Source organism: Antedon mediterranea, chromosome 3, assembly GCF_964355755.1.
Source record: "Antedon mediterranea chromosome 3, ecAntMedi1.1, whole genome shotgun sequence".
Classification (NCBI taxonomy): domain Eukaryota; kingdom Metazoa; phylum Echinodermata; class Crinoidea; order Comatulida; family Antedonidae; genus Antedon; species Antedon mediterranea.
In genome coordinates, this window is record NC_092672.1 from 32,403,551 (window position 1) to 32,421,161 (window position 17,611).

The 17,611-nt window shown below is 31.0% G+C and overlaps 1 protein-coding gene across 1 annotated transcript in view; it reads right to left on the reverse strand.

Annotated features, from left to right (window-relative positions):
- Nucleotides 1-1,573: 1,573 nt before the first annotated feature.
- The window catches only part of LOC140045248 (uncharacterized), a 31,633-nt gene continuing 15,595 nt past the window's right edge, over nt 1,574-17,611 (reverse strand). The window contains exons 2-6 of the mRNA XM_072090076.1: nt 7,417-7,616; nt 7,175-7,264; nt 6,584-6,699; nt 6,293-6,474; nt 1,574-6,130 (exon numbers count right to left, since the gene is read on the reverse strand). Coding sequence (XP_071946177.1) covers nt 5,726-6,130; nt 6,293-6,474; nt 6,584-6,699; nt 7,175-7,264; nt 7,417-7,616 — 993 coding nt within the window. The 3' untranslated portion in view covers nt 1,574-5,725. The remainder of the gene's footprint in view (nt 6,131-6,292; nt 6,475-6,583; nt 6,700-7,174; nt 7,265-7,416; nt 7,617-17,611) is intronic.

Consider the following 17,611-nt stretch of genomic DNA (forward strand, 5'->3'; position numbering starts at 1 on the left):
ACAGTATTATTTGCTTATAAATATACAATATGTTGAAGGGAAAAAAAGGAATATTGAGTATCTAGTCATGTATGTATAGTTCTTGTACATTATATTAATATTAATTTATTAAAAAAATATTATGTATGGTCATGATAAAACCTTAAATTCTAGGCCTATATTAATTTGATTAAAAGCAACATTTAAAACAGCACATCGACATTAAGTGTTCCAAAGAGTGGCAAAAGAGTTGGTGGATCTGTTGTCCACTATCAAATGTCAACTGTACACTGTCAGATGTCCAATGTCCACCATAACTTGTGGCAATTCTTATTAAAATATAAGTACCGTATATTTTATAAAGACTATTTTCAGCCTATCTTTTCATATTCATAATCTATTTGCAAGAAGTCAAACACTTTTGTAAATTATAAAAACAAATAAAATATTATTGTGAATATTTATGTGACAAGAGAAACATTAATGACTTATAACAAAAAGAAGTACCAGGGAATATTTCTCCAGGTTGCAAATACTCTATTTCTTTTTTTTCTCTCCATTTTTTAAAAAATGTTCCAAATTTTTTTCTATTAGTAGTATTGTATTGAAGGCGGTTTAATATGGTTATAATTATGCACCCTTACATCCTGTCTTTTTAATCTTTTTTTTAATACAACATGGTTGTCGGCCATATGCTGTCACGGTTCAGTGAACATAATACCAGCTGCCCTTTCCTCCATTTATTCCACTCCCCTTCCAATGATTCACAAGTTGATTTAATTATCTACTATCTATACACAAATAAAAAGTTTTAAATTATTTTTAAATTATTTCAGTGTAAATTTGTTCCCTTGAAGTAAACCTATAATGCTGAATATATTTTGGATGAACTGGATGTAGGGTCAGGGAGGTCAATTTACCCCTGCAACATCAATAATAATATGAGACAACATTGACCTAGGCCTACCTTTGACCCCCAGATACTGTTGCATGTACTTCTGTTTATGAGTAGAGAATTTTAACTGTTATTGAACATTTACCTTGTTTCTGCTGTCAAGAAATTGGGTGAACTAATTGATTCACATGGTTATCAAATGTTAATAATCTTTCTTTTTTCTTGCCAGAAACATTTCAGCCTTCCACCACTTGTGTTATCGCTTTTTAAAATTTACTGTCAACCTTGACCCTTGACCCAATGCTTTGATTTGTAGCAATGGCATCCATTTTACAGCCTTCTGCTCCTTATTATACCGTACATGAATTATTTTACAGCCTACATTATTAATTTATGTATGTTCCTTCTGTTATACAGTACACTACAATGCCATTATGTTCATAAAATATACTATAACATATTACTGAATAATTTTTCTCGTTTGAGTGGTTTGCGTGTAATACACTGTACGACATTAGTCGTGATAATAGACAAATCGTGTTCTTTTACATTCCTCATTAACAGTCAACATTATTGCTTACTTATTTTAAATTATTCTTCGCAGTAAAGTGACTCTTGCGTCAATATCGTTAATCTCTTCATCTTTTTTACAAAAATTCATAAAAATTCATAAAAAAAAAACAATTGAAAACACTGTAATCATCTTTGTCAATAGAACGTTTATTTTGTCGTATATATATATATTTATATTTCTCAATAGTTCCCATTTAATAATGAGAAAACTTATATATAACGTCGGAATTCTGTACAACTACAAAAAGTGGATCAATTTATTAACTCATGAAACATTTGACGTTAACAAGTAAACCCGTGGTGACGCAATGATCCCGTCAACTTAAACCAGCATATATGTCTCAATCGCATCGACAGCAGCAATCCATTCGTCACATAAAAGCAGTTTTTATCACGAAATGATAAATTGACTACGCACTCAGTACATTAGCATTATAAGCCAATCATATTACAGCTTTCACCCAGGATATTTCTATTATCATCAGGATGAATACTTAATTACCAACTGCTTATTAGTACACACATAATATTGCATGTGTATTCAAGCTGCCAGGATAGTTATATTTTATTAAGCATTAGATTATATCGTAATCAGTTCAAATTCAACAAATTTGCTTATTATTATTATTACAACAACAATATGCCAATTGGATATTGGTGGATTGTGATGAACAATCAACTGCACCAATATAATAGCTCTATCAGACATATATGTCCAACTTGGCAAAAACACATGGCACACATCGTTATATGGGGACAAGTATTGTAATATTAAATGCATATTATACACATGTATGATATATGTGAAGCACCAATTAGTTAAGTGAAAATATAACAACATAATAGAAAAACCACTTAATTGAATACGCGAGTAAAAAAATATTAATTCTTACAATAGAACCTTGTACGAATTCATAATAATGTTTTAAAATAAATCACCTTTAAGATAAAACAATTTTACACAATTCTTGAGCATTATAAAGCGATTTTAGTTTTTTTTTTAAATTGGTACGTTTTTTTTTGCGATCTTCTTTGTAAGTTACATCAAAAGTTAAATACCAACAATTTTACCGAGTGACCATGATGTTCGTAATATTTTATATGTAGAAAAGTATTCCATCTGAACTTGCTCATGCAGGGAATAACTTCGTCAGTGTAGCAAAAAAAAGCTATACAAAACAACCTTTTTGCTACACATTTCTACAATTGTGTAGCAAAAAATACAATACAAAACTATGTTTCTTGACTAAAAAATCAGTTTGATTCGCAATTTTGCTAAACAAAATTTTCAAATGAAATTTTTCCCTGTCATGGCATATACTGTATGGTATTAATAGCAATACTTGCCATATATGGTACAGTAATACTTCATACCATATATGGTACAGTAATACTTCATATACCATATATGGTACAGTAATACTTCATACCATATGGTACAGTAATACTTCATACCATATATGGTACAGTAATACTTCATACCATATATGGTACAGTAATACTTCATACCATATATGGTACAGTAATACTTCATACCGTAACCATATATGGTACAGTAATACTTCATACCATATATGGTATAATACAGTATATGCCATTATACACTTCCTACTACAAAAAAAAACACATCAGTCTCCGCTAAAAATTAGATTATGGTTATCAGCTATTGATAATAATTTAAAGTATCTTATTAAATTAAAAATACATAAATACTTTATGTGTACTTTCTTATTAACCCGTATTATATATCTTACCTCCAAATATGGAAGGGGAAGAATTTATTAAAATCTACATCCTTAAAAATTAAAATAGGTCTTTGTACTAACATTTCAGAAACATTGTAAAATCATATTTTTAAAATAATTAAAATGTTAATTTATAAATGTGTTCCTTTTACTAAACTAAAAATAGTGGGAAAAAAATCATTTTCATGTAAATAAACATAATTTGACACATGTGGCCTTTCATACTTAATAATATCCACATTATTGAAAATGAAAAATGCAGAGTGTTACTGTTAAATACATTAATCATGTCAGATGGATTCAAGCCAATAGAGAACCAAGCGGAAAATCCATTCTTTGGGGCCTTGATTGTAAATTTTAAAAATCGCTGTTGACTGCTAAAAATCTGGATCAGATATTTTATTCATAATAAATTCAGAATGATTAAAAAAAAATAATTACAAAAATCAATCATTTACAGATATTTCAGATATGGTATGATCAAAATATGATACAATTAGTAGGAAAGAATACAATTAATTATGTGTGTGAAATTTTATCAAAGAACTCACTCAGAAATGTTCTTTGGTTTCTTTGTTTATTCTACACACAAATCTAAATATTCATGCGAGTTTTAAAGCTTGGCTCCTACTGTCTGCAACAACACAGGTGATTTAACCAATCATAAGCGACAGTTGATCCATCGCGATTGGTCAAATTACTTGCGGTGCGGGTACGTCCTTGTGTTGCGTACCAAGCCGAAATTTCAAAGATTGAAGATTCAAATTCGACACAAACTAATTGTATGCGTTGTTTATAAGCAGATGTTCTAGCACTGTATCATTATGCTAATAATATAAAATTCTTTTAATTTTATATAAAATTTTAATTGGTTATTTTGCTTTATTATTGTATATCTAAAGATTCAAATACTATTCATTAAGAATTTAATTATTAATTAACAAGATAATGTACATTGTATTGCATATGGCAGTGAACAGAACAAAATTTAAAAATTATTAAGAAGGGTTTAGGAAAAAAAATTATTAGGAATAACTGGAGGAAAAATTATAGTTTAAATCCTGGGTACTACAAACTAAATTGGTAACCTACAAAAGATCATGTGATATAATGGAGGATATGAAGCAATGCGTCATTTGACCAGTCCCTGTGGTTTTATTGACCTTTGACCCTTTCAATAATCAATCAGAAGAAGGTAAACTTGTCACATGACTAAGTGCATGTGCCAAGTTCTGTTTTTCTCTTTTAAAAAAGTACCAAACATTTAAAAACCGGAACAGATGCTTCAGCTAATAAGTGCAGCTTTTGAACGCAATATTTGCCAAATTTATGATGCTTATTTCTTGTAATATTCAAATTTTATGTGCTGATACATTTACCAGTTTCCTCAGAAATATGATAATTAAACTTTATTATAGTATAATTTCAACCTTGCTCATGGTAACAAATTTAAATGTATTTGCTTGTTTGACCTCATTTGACCTCAAGGTTCTGATACCATTATATGATATAAAACGGACATTTTTCATATAATTTTGATCAAATAGCGAGTACAATAAATGCCTAGTTTGAGTGACTTTGAGTAAATATTAAGAGCAAAGAGATAATATCTCTATGATTAGAGGTATGATTCCAAGCATAGAGATGGTTCAAGGTTTTTGCCAAATTTTGGATATCTCTAACGCTATACTACATAACTTCTTATTTTAAATTAGTGTAAAATATGAATAAAATTAAAATTTGCATAAACATTAATGTTATGCAAACAATACACTTTGCAAAGGAGTTTTATATGAATAATATAATATATTCAAATTTTTATGCAAATTTGAATATTTAAATATTAAAAAGATTGTTTGCAACATTTATATGTAAATGATCCACTTTACATAAGTGTTTATGCTTAATGAGTTTATAGTCAAAATTATGTAAAATTAGACTATTTTTCAAAAAATACAGATGATTTTTACTAAAACTGGTAACTAGTAGTTTAATCAAAATATATTTACATTACCAATTGATTACTGTGGTGAATATACTGCTTTTAATTATAATATATATCTACATCCATTTATAGGATAAAATCACATTTCTTTATAAGAATAATTTACCAAAAAAAATGATACATAAAATTAATAATAATCTCCAAATGAGTATACAAATTAATCATATTTGTATTGAAAATCATTATTTGAAATAAACACAATATACAATAAATGACATATTTACATTTAACATACATTTGGCTGCTCATTCGAGCGCGATATACTCTTTGTACACAGAACATACAATCATTTACACATAGAATACAATACCCGTTTCATTATTATACTATAATTTTCTAGAGATCCACTGAATCCTATGTAATCCACACACGTACATTTTCACTGGCCATCACGATTTCGTTCTTTTCTCATCATATAATTCCTTTATTTTATTTCAGTTTCAGATAAATGTCACAATACTTTGTAGTATTTATCGTGCAAAGTCAGTTTAAATTCAAAAGTTTTTCTTGTGTTTTTCTTGTATTTTTTTATGATACTTCTGTCTTTATTTTGATTATGTTTTCTATCGCTTTCCTTTTTGGCGGACTTCCTTCGTCGGGTGACGTAGACTTGTCACTTTCGGTATTGTACCTGTTTGGCATGATTGTTTTAATGTTCTTCATTTCTTTCTCCAATTTTTCCAGTTTTCCTTGTAAATATTCATTTTCAGCACGAAGGCGTACATTTTCCAGTCTGAGGTCATCGTGACTTTCGAAGTGTTTTGATCGTAACAGTTCAATTTCTATTTTGCGTCGTTTTTCACATTCTGTCATCTCTGACACTTTACGTGCATGGTCGGCATTCATTTTCTCAATTTCAGTTCTAAGTTTTCTCTTTATTTCTGCCGAGTCCCTCAGTTTGTCTCTCTTGGACTGCTTAACACTCTCTAGTTCCTAAATAATAATTCGGAATTTGTGAAATTAGTTTATTGTAAATTGTTTATTTGGTTATTAAGTTTTAAATTTAATTAAAATTACTGTAGTTTATTCAAACTCATACCCTTCCTCTTCTACCATTATCTTCCAACCCTCTTAGGGGTCTATTTACATATTTACCTGTGAAGTATCTCTTAATCGATCTTCTTGCTTTTGATGTATTATTGACAAATCACGGAGAAGACTTTCTCGGGACTCCCGTGTATCTAGATGCCCTTTCATCAAAACACTTCGTACAGCCGCTATCTCAGAATCAAGGTTTGAGTCCATTCGCAAACTTTTTGGGTCGTCTTTACCATGCACTTAAAAGAAAGAAACGATAAGTAAATTGTAACTAAATGATGAATGCTTATTTGATTTTTTTTATTCATTAACAGAAATATTAGAAAAGAAATTCAACAGTGTACTTACTTGGGCTATAGTGTTTGATACTGTCAAGACTATCCTTCTGTGGGATACTGCTTTTCGTACTATAATGTTGACCAAGTTGGGCAGAGAGGGGTGCTAAGGCTACATTCGGTGCCGCACTGCAGATGAGAAAACATTAATTATTTAAATTATCATCAAATAAGTTGAGTTAAGCTAAGTATACACTATCAAACTAGTTTGACAAAAAAAGGTGTGATGTGCTCAAATATGGTAGTGATATGACATCATCATGTCCATATTTGGGGGGTGGTGCGCTAAGGCTACATTCGGCGCCACACTGAAGATAAGAAAATATTAAGAATTTAAATTATCGTTAAATTAGTTGAGTTAAGCTATGTATACACTATCAAACTAGTTTGACAAAAAAAAGTGTTCTCAAATATGGTAGTGATGCTGTCATCTGGTCCATATATGGGCACATCACATTTTGTTGTCACATAAAGTTTGATAGTGTGGACAAAGCTTTACTGTAAAAAGGTGAGTCACTGTATAAGCACAACTTTCTTTACCTCACTATTCTGATGGGATGTTAAGCTGTTGGTGATGCAAATAAAATGATCACTTTCAACTCACCTTGAGGCTGATGCATTGTGGGCCGGTACAACTCGTTCCGGATTCAGGAGAACAGGGGGTCCAGTACTCAAAAATTTCGGAGCACCACGTCTAAGACAAAAAGATTACATATATTATCAACTTTAATCAATCAACATATTTTGTTATTATTATACCGTCACTTTTTTTATGTATTACTGAAGTGAAAGGAATTTATTCAACACACAATTATTTGATAGAAGCAATTTGGGGAAAAAACTTACCCATCATGCACCAGTACTGCTCCTTGGTCTGGCAGAAGAGCTTTGATTTCAGACGGCGACCATGGTCGGAATGCTGACGGCCTTTCCACTTGACCAGGTGAATGACCCTCTGACCAAGCCGATGTCACCACTGCTTCTCGTTCATTGATATCTTTATTTTGTAATCGTGGTTTTTTGTTTCCATTTTCATCCGTCGTTCCCTGAAATTAAAGAACAAGAATTTGTTACGACTCAAAACAAAAGAAGAATGTAAAGTATAATTTTAAACATTCTGTAAAGTATCAGGGCCCTACGGTGCCATGTATAGTTTATGGCACCGTTGGGCCTTGATACAAAATATTGGGTTCAATTCATACCTCAAACTACAAAGCACTTAACATAAGAAAGAAATAGTAATTTTTTCTCCTTAATAAAACTGAAATTATTTGCCACAATTTTCTAATCCTTAAAATTACCATTACAAATTTAAAATCAATTTATAACTAAAATTCAAATTACTTTGAGATTTAACTTTAATATCATGGCGGATTTACATGGTTGCACATCACTAACATAATTTATGTTATTAAACTTAAAATGAATTCCTATTCCCAAAACAAATTAATATCATATTTTGTTATTTTTAGACATTTGTGGACATACTGTACTGTAGCAGCAATAGTGATGATAGATAAATAATATTTTTTCTCTTCACTTTATTTCATATTTTTATCATTCCTTTATAAATATGAACTGCATTTTATAATCCCAAGGTCTGGGGTTCAATCCTGACCTAGTGCCGGGGTTTAATCCTGACCTAGTGCCGGGGTTCAATCCTGACCTAGTGCCAGGGTTGTATAGTAACTCACGAGTCTTTCATTTCCACTCCCTAAGTCTCAAATGAGTTTATAAACACGATAAATTTAGATGCATATGAAATAAAAAATAATAAATTTATTGAATGAATAATGAATATTTTCCATGTAGTTCCAAGTGGCTCCATGTTTTTTCTTTTTTTTATATCTTACTCCCTGTAATTGCATGGCCTAACATTACATTAACTTTCAGATAAAGTCAAATACAACTTATACAGTTAATTTTACATACATTATGCAGTTTTGTCCAACTATTCTGCAGTTTTCATCTAATAATATCCTCAAGCCAAAGGCAGTTTAACTCAAGCATAGATTAACTTAACTTTAAAGTGTCTTTCTTAATATCAACACAATATTACTACATACACTCTGGTCGATGCCCTGATTTAAAAGCCACCTATAAAAGTACAAAAGATTCCTAAGCTATGTGAATGAAATAGCCACTGAAAAAAAATACCCCTAGGTTACTTACTGTACATAAATAATATTTTAGTAATGGTCACCTAAGGGTCAACTGTACTGTTTTCCCGACCTTGTGAAAAGAAATCTATAATGGTCAGTATATCCAACTGATGTAGAAAATTATGTAAAAAGTGACCATACACTGAATGGTCAAGGTATTGACATTCCATGAATATTTTATAGTCTCCCACTTGGTTAGAAATAATTTAAATCTAAATTTAATATTCTCAGAATGAAGTTGTAGTTTGAGTAGAAAAAAAATTAAAAACATCATTTTCATATCATAAGATGTTTCTTTAACTTCAGATATTAATATAACTTTCTTTTTTTTCTCTCTCTCTCTCTTATTATTAACAAAATTCAACAACGTATTAAGTACAAACTTGCGTTGTTTGTATTCAAGATCCTAAATGACAGTGCTCCTGCTTATTTATCTGTCCTTGTGGATCATTACGAATCATCCCGCAGAGGCCTACGATCATTGTCACAAAACCTTCTTCAAGAGCGTAGAGCGAAAAATCAGTGGGGTCAGAGATCTTTTTACGTTGCGGCCGCAAGTGTATGGAACAGCTTACCAGCAACAGTTAAATGCTCAACTAGTCTAAACAGTTTCAAGACCAACCTAAAGACGTCGCTATTCGCTGATGTTCTCGCACGTTGTTAATGCACAAAGCGCCATGAGCGCCACATGGGTGGAGGATACCGGCGCTATATAAATTTTCATTTATTATTATTATTATTATTATTAAAATGTAAAACAGCTATAGTATAAATAGAAACTAAATGTATATACTAGTTAGAACATGGAAAAAGTGAATTTATTTATTATGTAATAAAAAATATTGTTAGAACAAACAACTTATTTTATTATGTATTTGTGCAATGAAACTCACAATAAACTTATACACACATGTACAAACATTTTTTTTAACAGGACAAAACTAACCTTGAAGGCTTTATTTTAAAGTTAATTGTACATGATTGATTATGCTGGTACAGTATATATGAATAGAATGTAAAAACACATTATTATTTATGATATCAGTTTTACAGTTTCAGTTAAAACTTTATAAATTACAAAATTCAACATTGTTTTTAACTAGTAGATATTTCTGCTAGTAGATTTCTTACTTTAATTTCAACATTACCATACTGTATATCCTCGGGTATAATCCCACCCCCTATTTTATGTCTGATTTCACAAACAGGCATATTGGTCGGGTTGTACAGTAGGCCTCTCTGTAACTAGTTGAGATCATAAGTTTATACAAGAAATGCTTACCAATAATGTAAAGTATTTAAAGGCTTCTGCCAATTTTTCAAAATGCAATTTTTTGTAGATTTAATTATTGTATCAAAAAAAAATATGCTTACTTGTTAGCTGCGTTGATTTTGCTATCAATGGTTTAATAATAGTGAATAAAAAAAGTCAATTTCTAGCACTGATTTACACATTATTTCAATCTTTAAAAAAGGCATTTTGTCTTCTCTACTTAAATTAAAAGATAACAGCACATGCTTCTAGGCCAAATTTTATCTCCTGAAGAACATGACTATAAGTATAATCTTGACAGAAGCAAAAATGATTAATATTCCAGATTTGCTTATTTTGAATCCTAAACATGATGCGTCCTCAAATTAAAAACAAGTCTTTAATCCATCCTTACTTTTACGATAACATGCAGCATTTTATAGAGATTGCTGTTGATTGAAGCTATGTTTGTACTACAATAAGCCCGGATTCGGTGTGGTAACCGGATAAAACAACGGGATATGTTACGTTTTTTTTTATCATTATAATATTATGGCCAACTCAACAGTAATAGGACTAGGAGAGTTTTATCTATACTGCAACCATAATTTAAATGACTTTTAATAGCCAAATTAATTTTTGTATTTAAAGGATAAACGTAGGATTGTTGAGGAAATATGCAGTTATTCAATACACCAAAATAAACAAAAGTCACATAAGAATAAAGATCAACTATTTATCATATCAATTCCAAAGGAAAAGGTGACCTTGAAAGAAAAATGACAATTGGAACAAACAATAAGTTGTAAAATATACAACAATGACAAAGAAAATGAAGATATGTGACTAACTTTACCACACATTTCACCGAGCGAATGACTGATGTGAATTAATATATTGTAATAGTTGTATAAAGAATCTTTAGAACTAAAAAACCAATCGACTGTTGAACAAATACAATAAAATAAGAACAGGACTGACAAAAGTTTGATTTTTTATTTATCATTGCTGCATACAAACAAGACATGGAACACTTTATTTAATACACATTCATTTTTCTAGTTTGAAAACTAAAAACCTGTATGTATCCTTATTTGGTTATTATCCTAATATTATATCAAAATAATAATCTGTAGAAACTGACCATGTGCCAAATGTACATATTTAAGAGGTTACTGACCATTCCAATAACAATACAATATATTAATCTCAAGCTGAAAAGCAGGGAAAGTGATGAAATACTGGCAGTGGGCCAAACAGCATTAATATCACTGGAGCCTCTGCCAGGCTCTTCCTATCCAGGTACCAGAGTGCTCTAACCAGGGGCCTAGCTAACTGCTGGTGTTAATGTCCCAGTAAACATTACCATCTGTTAAAATGTGTTAATCTTTGGGTTTTCAGAGAGTACATTAAACAAAGTTATTAATCACATTTTTATTGTGAACATAAAAGATTGTGGTACCACACAACATGAAGCTGGCTGTTTAACAAGAGTTTTCCTATTCCTAACCATTTAAACCTAATCTTTCATGATACAGGCATCACATGTGATGATACACATGAGAGACTGTGTCACCAAGTTTGCCTATGATACATTGTATTACAGTAATTATGAAAATAGAGAGCGGCACACTAGAATATATTTTAATCTAATCGCCTTCCATTTAAAGTATGATAATATATTCCATTAGTTATCACGTACTGGCAATTTCTTCTTTTCTTAACAAAATGGAAATTGTATGGCATAAATCTCAATCATGTTCACCATATAAAAGTTGTATACCATAATGAAATTCTGTAATGAAACATGTTAATACTGTATAGAGGGGCATCAAAAATAGAAAGTACCACAAAATAAAATCAAAGAACATAGTTATTGCTGCTAGATCAAAGGAATGAATCTTTCCCCCCCCCCCCCACTACTTTTCATTGTATTTACTGTGTATGCAATTGTATGTATTAACAAACTATATTATTATGTTACTATTAGTTTATATATGTGTTATATTGTGCAAATATTGAAGTTAAAAGGCACCAAATGCTTGAGCAGATAGCTAGAGATGAGTGTTAAACATTTAGAGATCTAGGTATAAAAAAGGGTGGGCATAGGCGGATAGGTGCCAGCCAGCCTAGATTGCTCATCGGATATACAGTAGTTCTTAATATTTGAGAAACACATTCAGGGTAGCTTCAACGAGCCGAATCACCTATCTCTACTAAATTTAAAACCTTTTCTGCTCCCTGTACATTTAGATAACAAACATATGGCGTACAAGCTTAACAACCAATACTGTACCTGTGACAAATCCAGGTGCTTACATACTATCACTATGGTATATTAACACTTTGACTGCCAAACACGAAGATCTTCGTTTTTGGAAACACAACGCTTGACTGCCAAACACGAAGATCTTCGTTTTTCGCGTTTTTTTACGAAATCCGGTAGATAGGTTAATTATTGGTGTATACTATAAATATGGACACTATATTCGGTCTGGACCGTAAATATTTTACTTTTTGAAAGTAACTAATCTGGTTACGAACGATTGTCAAAATGGTACCTGTCGAAATAACATACACCGCGCATCACAGTAGCGCGTACAGCGATGGTTTGGCGCAATGTGTATCGGTCGCGCGCTAGCTATGCCGACGAAGCATTACAAAGGTTTATGTGGATTGACATGTTTGTTTGTTATCTGAATAAAAAATAATGGATGAATTTTCAATATGAAGTCTTTAATTTTATTATTGTATGTATACCCTAATTGTTTTGGTGTTTCACTGTAAGTGGCCGAGTTTAACGCAACAAACTTGTTTAGAAATGGTATGAACATTATCATCAGTTTACTAGCTAGGCTAGTACGTAGTACTAGGCTAGCCTAGGCCTAGTCGTAAAACGGCTCCGGACCAAATTTAGGCCTGGTTAACTAGGCCTGGTGTCTTTACTATGTGGATTTTGTTGAAACATTGATGTAAGATTTATGATTTATAAAATGTAATACATATTTCGATAGTGATAACTTTTTCGTTGTTTGTTGATCTCACCGGGCGATATTTTCATATTGTGATGTCTTGCACAAAATCGCGAATATCTCGACTTTCTTGCGCGAAACTACGAAAAACTAAACAAGTGGGTGTTACTTTCATTTTACTATTACGATTTACATATTGCGATTTTAAAATCGTTCTTGGTACCATTGTAAAGCTAAAATCTTTTTGATTATTTTAGTCTAAATTACATGTAAATCAGATCACATACATAGTTTCAATCAGCTTTAATAAAAACATCGAATTGGGCTAAAAACGCTGGCGGTGGCAGTTTCTAACTGGAAAAACCTCTGGCAGTCAAAGTGTTAATATACCATTATTTCATATTTTACCATTACAAATGTAATAAATAATTCATTATATTAGAATAGGTTTAGATAATACAAGAATAAACAAAGCTTTTAAACTCAAATGAAAAGAAACCTACTCTTTCTAAAGTGGTGACTGAATATTAAATTTGAGATTCATAAAAACAACTATGATCAATTATCCATAGAGGGTGGGCTACCTAAAAATACTATAGTATAATTAACAAGTGAAATGTAATATACTGTATTGTAAGTTCAATATACATACATACATTTTTTGCAATGTTTGGATGTGTTCTTATCTTACAATTGTATAACAGCTAACTCTAAGCCACTCCTCCAATGACCTTCATCCACAAACCCCTACCCTGGAAGGTCCACTGATAGGAGCCTTTCTGATTGGTCGATTACACCAATACCAGAAAACATAAACACCATACCAGTCAATGACCCTTATTATGTTTATAGTCCGGTCAGGAAGTTGGCTATTACACCAATAGGCATACCTCCCTCTGCAGTGTGAATTGCCACAAGAATTATTATGTAACAAAATAAATTTCGTTATTTTTCTCAAACTACCTTGGAAAGAGGGAAAAATATTATCCAGGAAACAGTCAATAAAATAATGTTCACATGAATTATGGTACAGTACTATCATAATTTACAAAAAAAATAATAAAACTAAACAGTAAATTTAAAATTGATCTTCAAAGACATACTAGAATAGAACCATAGTAGGGCCTAAAGTATTAGACTTTGTTTATTTTTTTTTATCTATTCTAAAGTAATAAAATATAATTTTAATAAATTATATTTCTTTACAATATAGACAAAATATTATTTTACTACTTTTTTAATATAATAATTTAAATTGTAATATTACAAATAAATTATAATCGTATTGTTAAATGTACTTATCAACTCAAACGCATGATACTGAGCCTAATAAACAGCAACAAATTAACAACAATCGTAAAATTCTCTTCCTATTTATATTTGTCAAGCAAAAGCTGAAAGCGCTTTGCCAGACACTATCATGTATTACTATCGATCTTTCCTTTACAATGCCGCCAACAATACCACCCTGTAGTTCCAATGCCACGATATTGACCAAGGATATTGACCAGTCCACTCGATTGGTGTGGTTAAGCAAAATGCATGTTCGACAAAAGGCTTTATGACGCCTATGTACACAAATTCTCTTCATATGCAAAATGGAAAACGAACATATGGAAAGCGTTCATTTACTCTAGACAAGTTGATTGTAGTAATTATTGTCAATGTCCAGCGGTTTACTGGACATTCATTATCGTGTGACAATGAAGGTGTTAAAAACTAAACCTTTTCAATGGATCTGGGGCAAATATAGTTAATTGCTACACTATGAATACAACGTGGCTTATTGGGAAAAAAGATTTTTCTTTTTTTCTAGTTAATAATAATAATAATAATATTTTAAATAAAAAGAAAACCATTTAAAAAGAAATAATATAAATATAAACATTTACTACATTATTTTAAAATTAAATTATTTAGTGTTTGGAAATTTAATTTGGGGGAAGGTCAAAGGTTAGCAAACAGTAGATACTGTATCCTACTTAACTAATAAAACATGGTCAAAATGGTAGGCCCTACAGAGGACATGCACAATTTTAGTTTCAAAATATTATAATATACAAGACATCCTTGCTAGGTACCATGCAGTTTTGGCTAGTGTACAAACAACTGAAAAACAGAAACAAGCAGCAGTTGGTTGTTCCCTGGTAAAGTTGAATGGAACAGACAAAGTACCTGGGCATGAACTTAACCTAACCTCACCAACAGCTAAAGTTGTCTTTTATCCCAGGGCCTTTGCACAATCTTGATTTATCGACAGGCTCTCACCTTTTGGACTAAAACATTTGAAAGATTCCAATTGCTGGTTAAAAATAGTATTTTAATGTTTTCAAACCTGAACTTAAAAGTTCTCAGGGAAATCAGGTGTGATTTGTGGTTTTTAAGAGGAAAGCAAGTTTGGATTGATTCCAATGAAAGCAATAAGTTGGAAGTTATTACTTGAAAACAAGGACTATGCTAATCACATCCTATCAATACTGTTCTGTTAAATCCATATTACAGATTCTCAGTCAACTCTGTCAGAAAAAACTGTCGAAAGAAACAATCTGAGAAGAAACAATCCCAGAACTAATTCTGTAAGAACAAACTCTGTCAGAAAAAACTATTAGTATCAGAACAAAACTCAATTGAAAAAAACAATCTCAGAACAAAATAATCCCAGAACAAATTCTGTAAGAACAAGCTCTATTAGAAAAACTTTACAAGAACAAACTCTATCAGAAAAAAACTATCAGAATAAAACTCTGTTGAAAGAAACAATCTCAGAATAAAACAATCCCAGAAAAAATTCTGTAGGAACAAACTGTATCAGAAAAACAGAACCAACTCTAACAGATCTCCTCTCAGAACAACCTTTCAGAAAGTAGAAACTTCCCAAAAACAGATTTGGTACGATTTTCTACTTTTTAATGTCAATAGTAGGCTTCATAAAGTATGTACAGAAGACATTTACATGTACTTTAGTACCCACAACCAAAGAAAGAACTTTGGAATCTGGTAAAGCATTTTTCTATCATGGGTATAAAAACATTGAACTTAAATCTAAATTCAAGGGAATACCATAGTCTGATATTAATGTCTAGACTTAGAACAACAAAAGAAATTAAACACATTAAACTGACCAGGATTAAAAAGGATTAAATCAATCTCTATTGTTGTCTTGTCTGGTAAGGTTTCATGTTGAAACTAATTGGAGATTCAACTTATCTCTTTAACAAGTCACATTTTGACCTATTCAGATTGGACAATTGAGTATTTGTGCTTTACTGTACTTTAAAAGTCTTACATTTAACTTGATAGACCAAGTATTGTACTGTACTGTATAGGTGAATTGTATGATGTCTGTGAAGTCAAGAAAGAGATTGTCTAAGGAAAGAATGGAACATCTTTGATAATAAAAAAGAGGAAGCTTGTTCTTGTGAATAAAGCAAGTACATTCAACCTATTCTGAACAGAAAACCAAGTATTTGTTGTCTTCGACTAGAGAAAGAGACTGTATCAGCAAACGAAGAATGGACAATCTTTGATGATGAAGGGCATTGTATTGCTTAAAGTAATAAAAAAAAAATGGTAGAAGTACTAAGACTAAAAGAATGAAGTAACTGTCCAATTGGCAAAACTCTCTACTGCTAGTCTACTCGACATTACAATAAATAATCTTTCTCATCTGAATACTAATCAAAATTGTATCAAAACTTCTGATTGCATTTATCTCTAAAGCAAACATATTTTTGTTGAATAAGTGTATATTGTAGCCACTGGGTCTTTATTTTATCTTCTTTGACCAGCGTTTAATCAAGGCTTGAATTGAATTAGATTTCCACGGTAGCTAAATCAAGACCTAATATCTAGTTATACAAAAAAGATCAATAATGGAGTGTGATGCTATCTTCTGAAATATTACTGAACTAACAGTGGGTCGGCGAGTTTTAACAATGGGTCAGCGGTCATTCATTTTGGACACAAGATATTCATTCTTTTAATGAAAGAAAATTATCAAGGCACAGTGATGCATACAGTGGTCATTCAGATAAAATACAAAAGGGGCGAACAACTATTGTTGGAACCTATACTACAATAAAAGATATTCTATTATTAGAAGTTATCATTATTTTACTTGTTGCTAAATAAAATTTAGATAGTTGTTTGGATAGTGCAACAATTTTGATGATGCTAATGGTATGTATGAATCCCTATAATATAAAATGGAATAATCCATGTCCAATGTCCATACAGACTGACCGTTGACCCTGAATTATTCTATCAATGTACATAAGGAACCTTTGGCATAATGCTTGACCAAAGGGTATTTGGTTACTATGAATAATATCAAATACTGTAAGCCTAGAGCCGAATAAGCAATACTATGGGTAGCATGTGCAATATTATAACATGGTATTATCGTAAGTATTTAATAGTTTGGTTTGCGGGGAAAAAAAAAATTAAAATAAACAATACAGTACTCAGAATAGACTTTTGAAGGCCACTTAACATCATCCAAGTTTGACAGACAACAAAAGCGCCAGACAATTTAATTACAATCTTTTAATGACTCATTACTTGCTGGTTGTGTAATTAACACCTTAAAATATAATTAATTAAAGTACATCATTCACAGAATATGCTAATTATAACTATTCAAATGCCTCATTAAT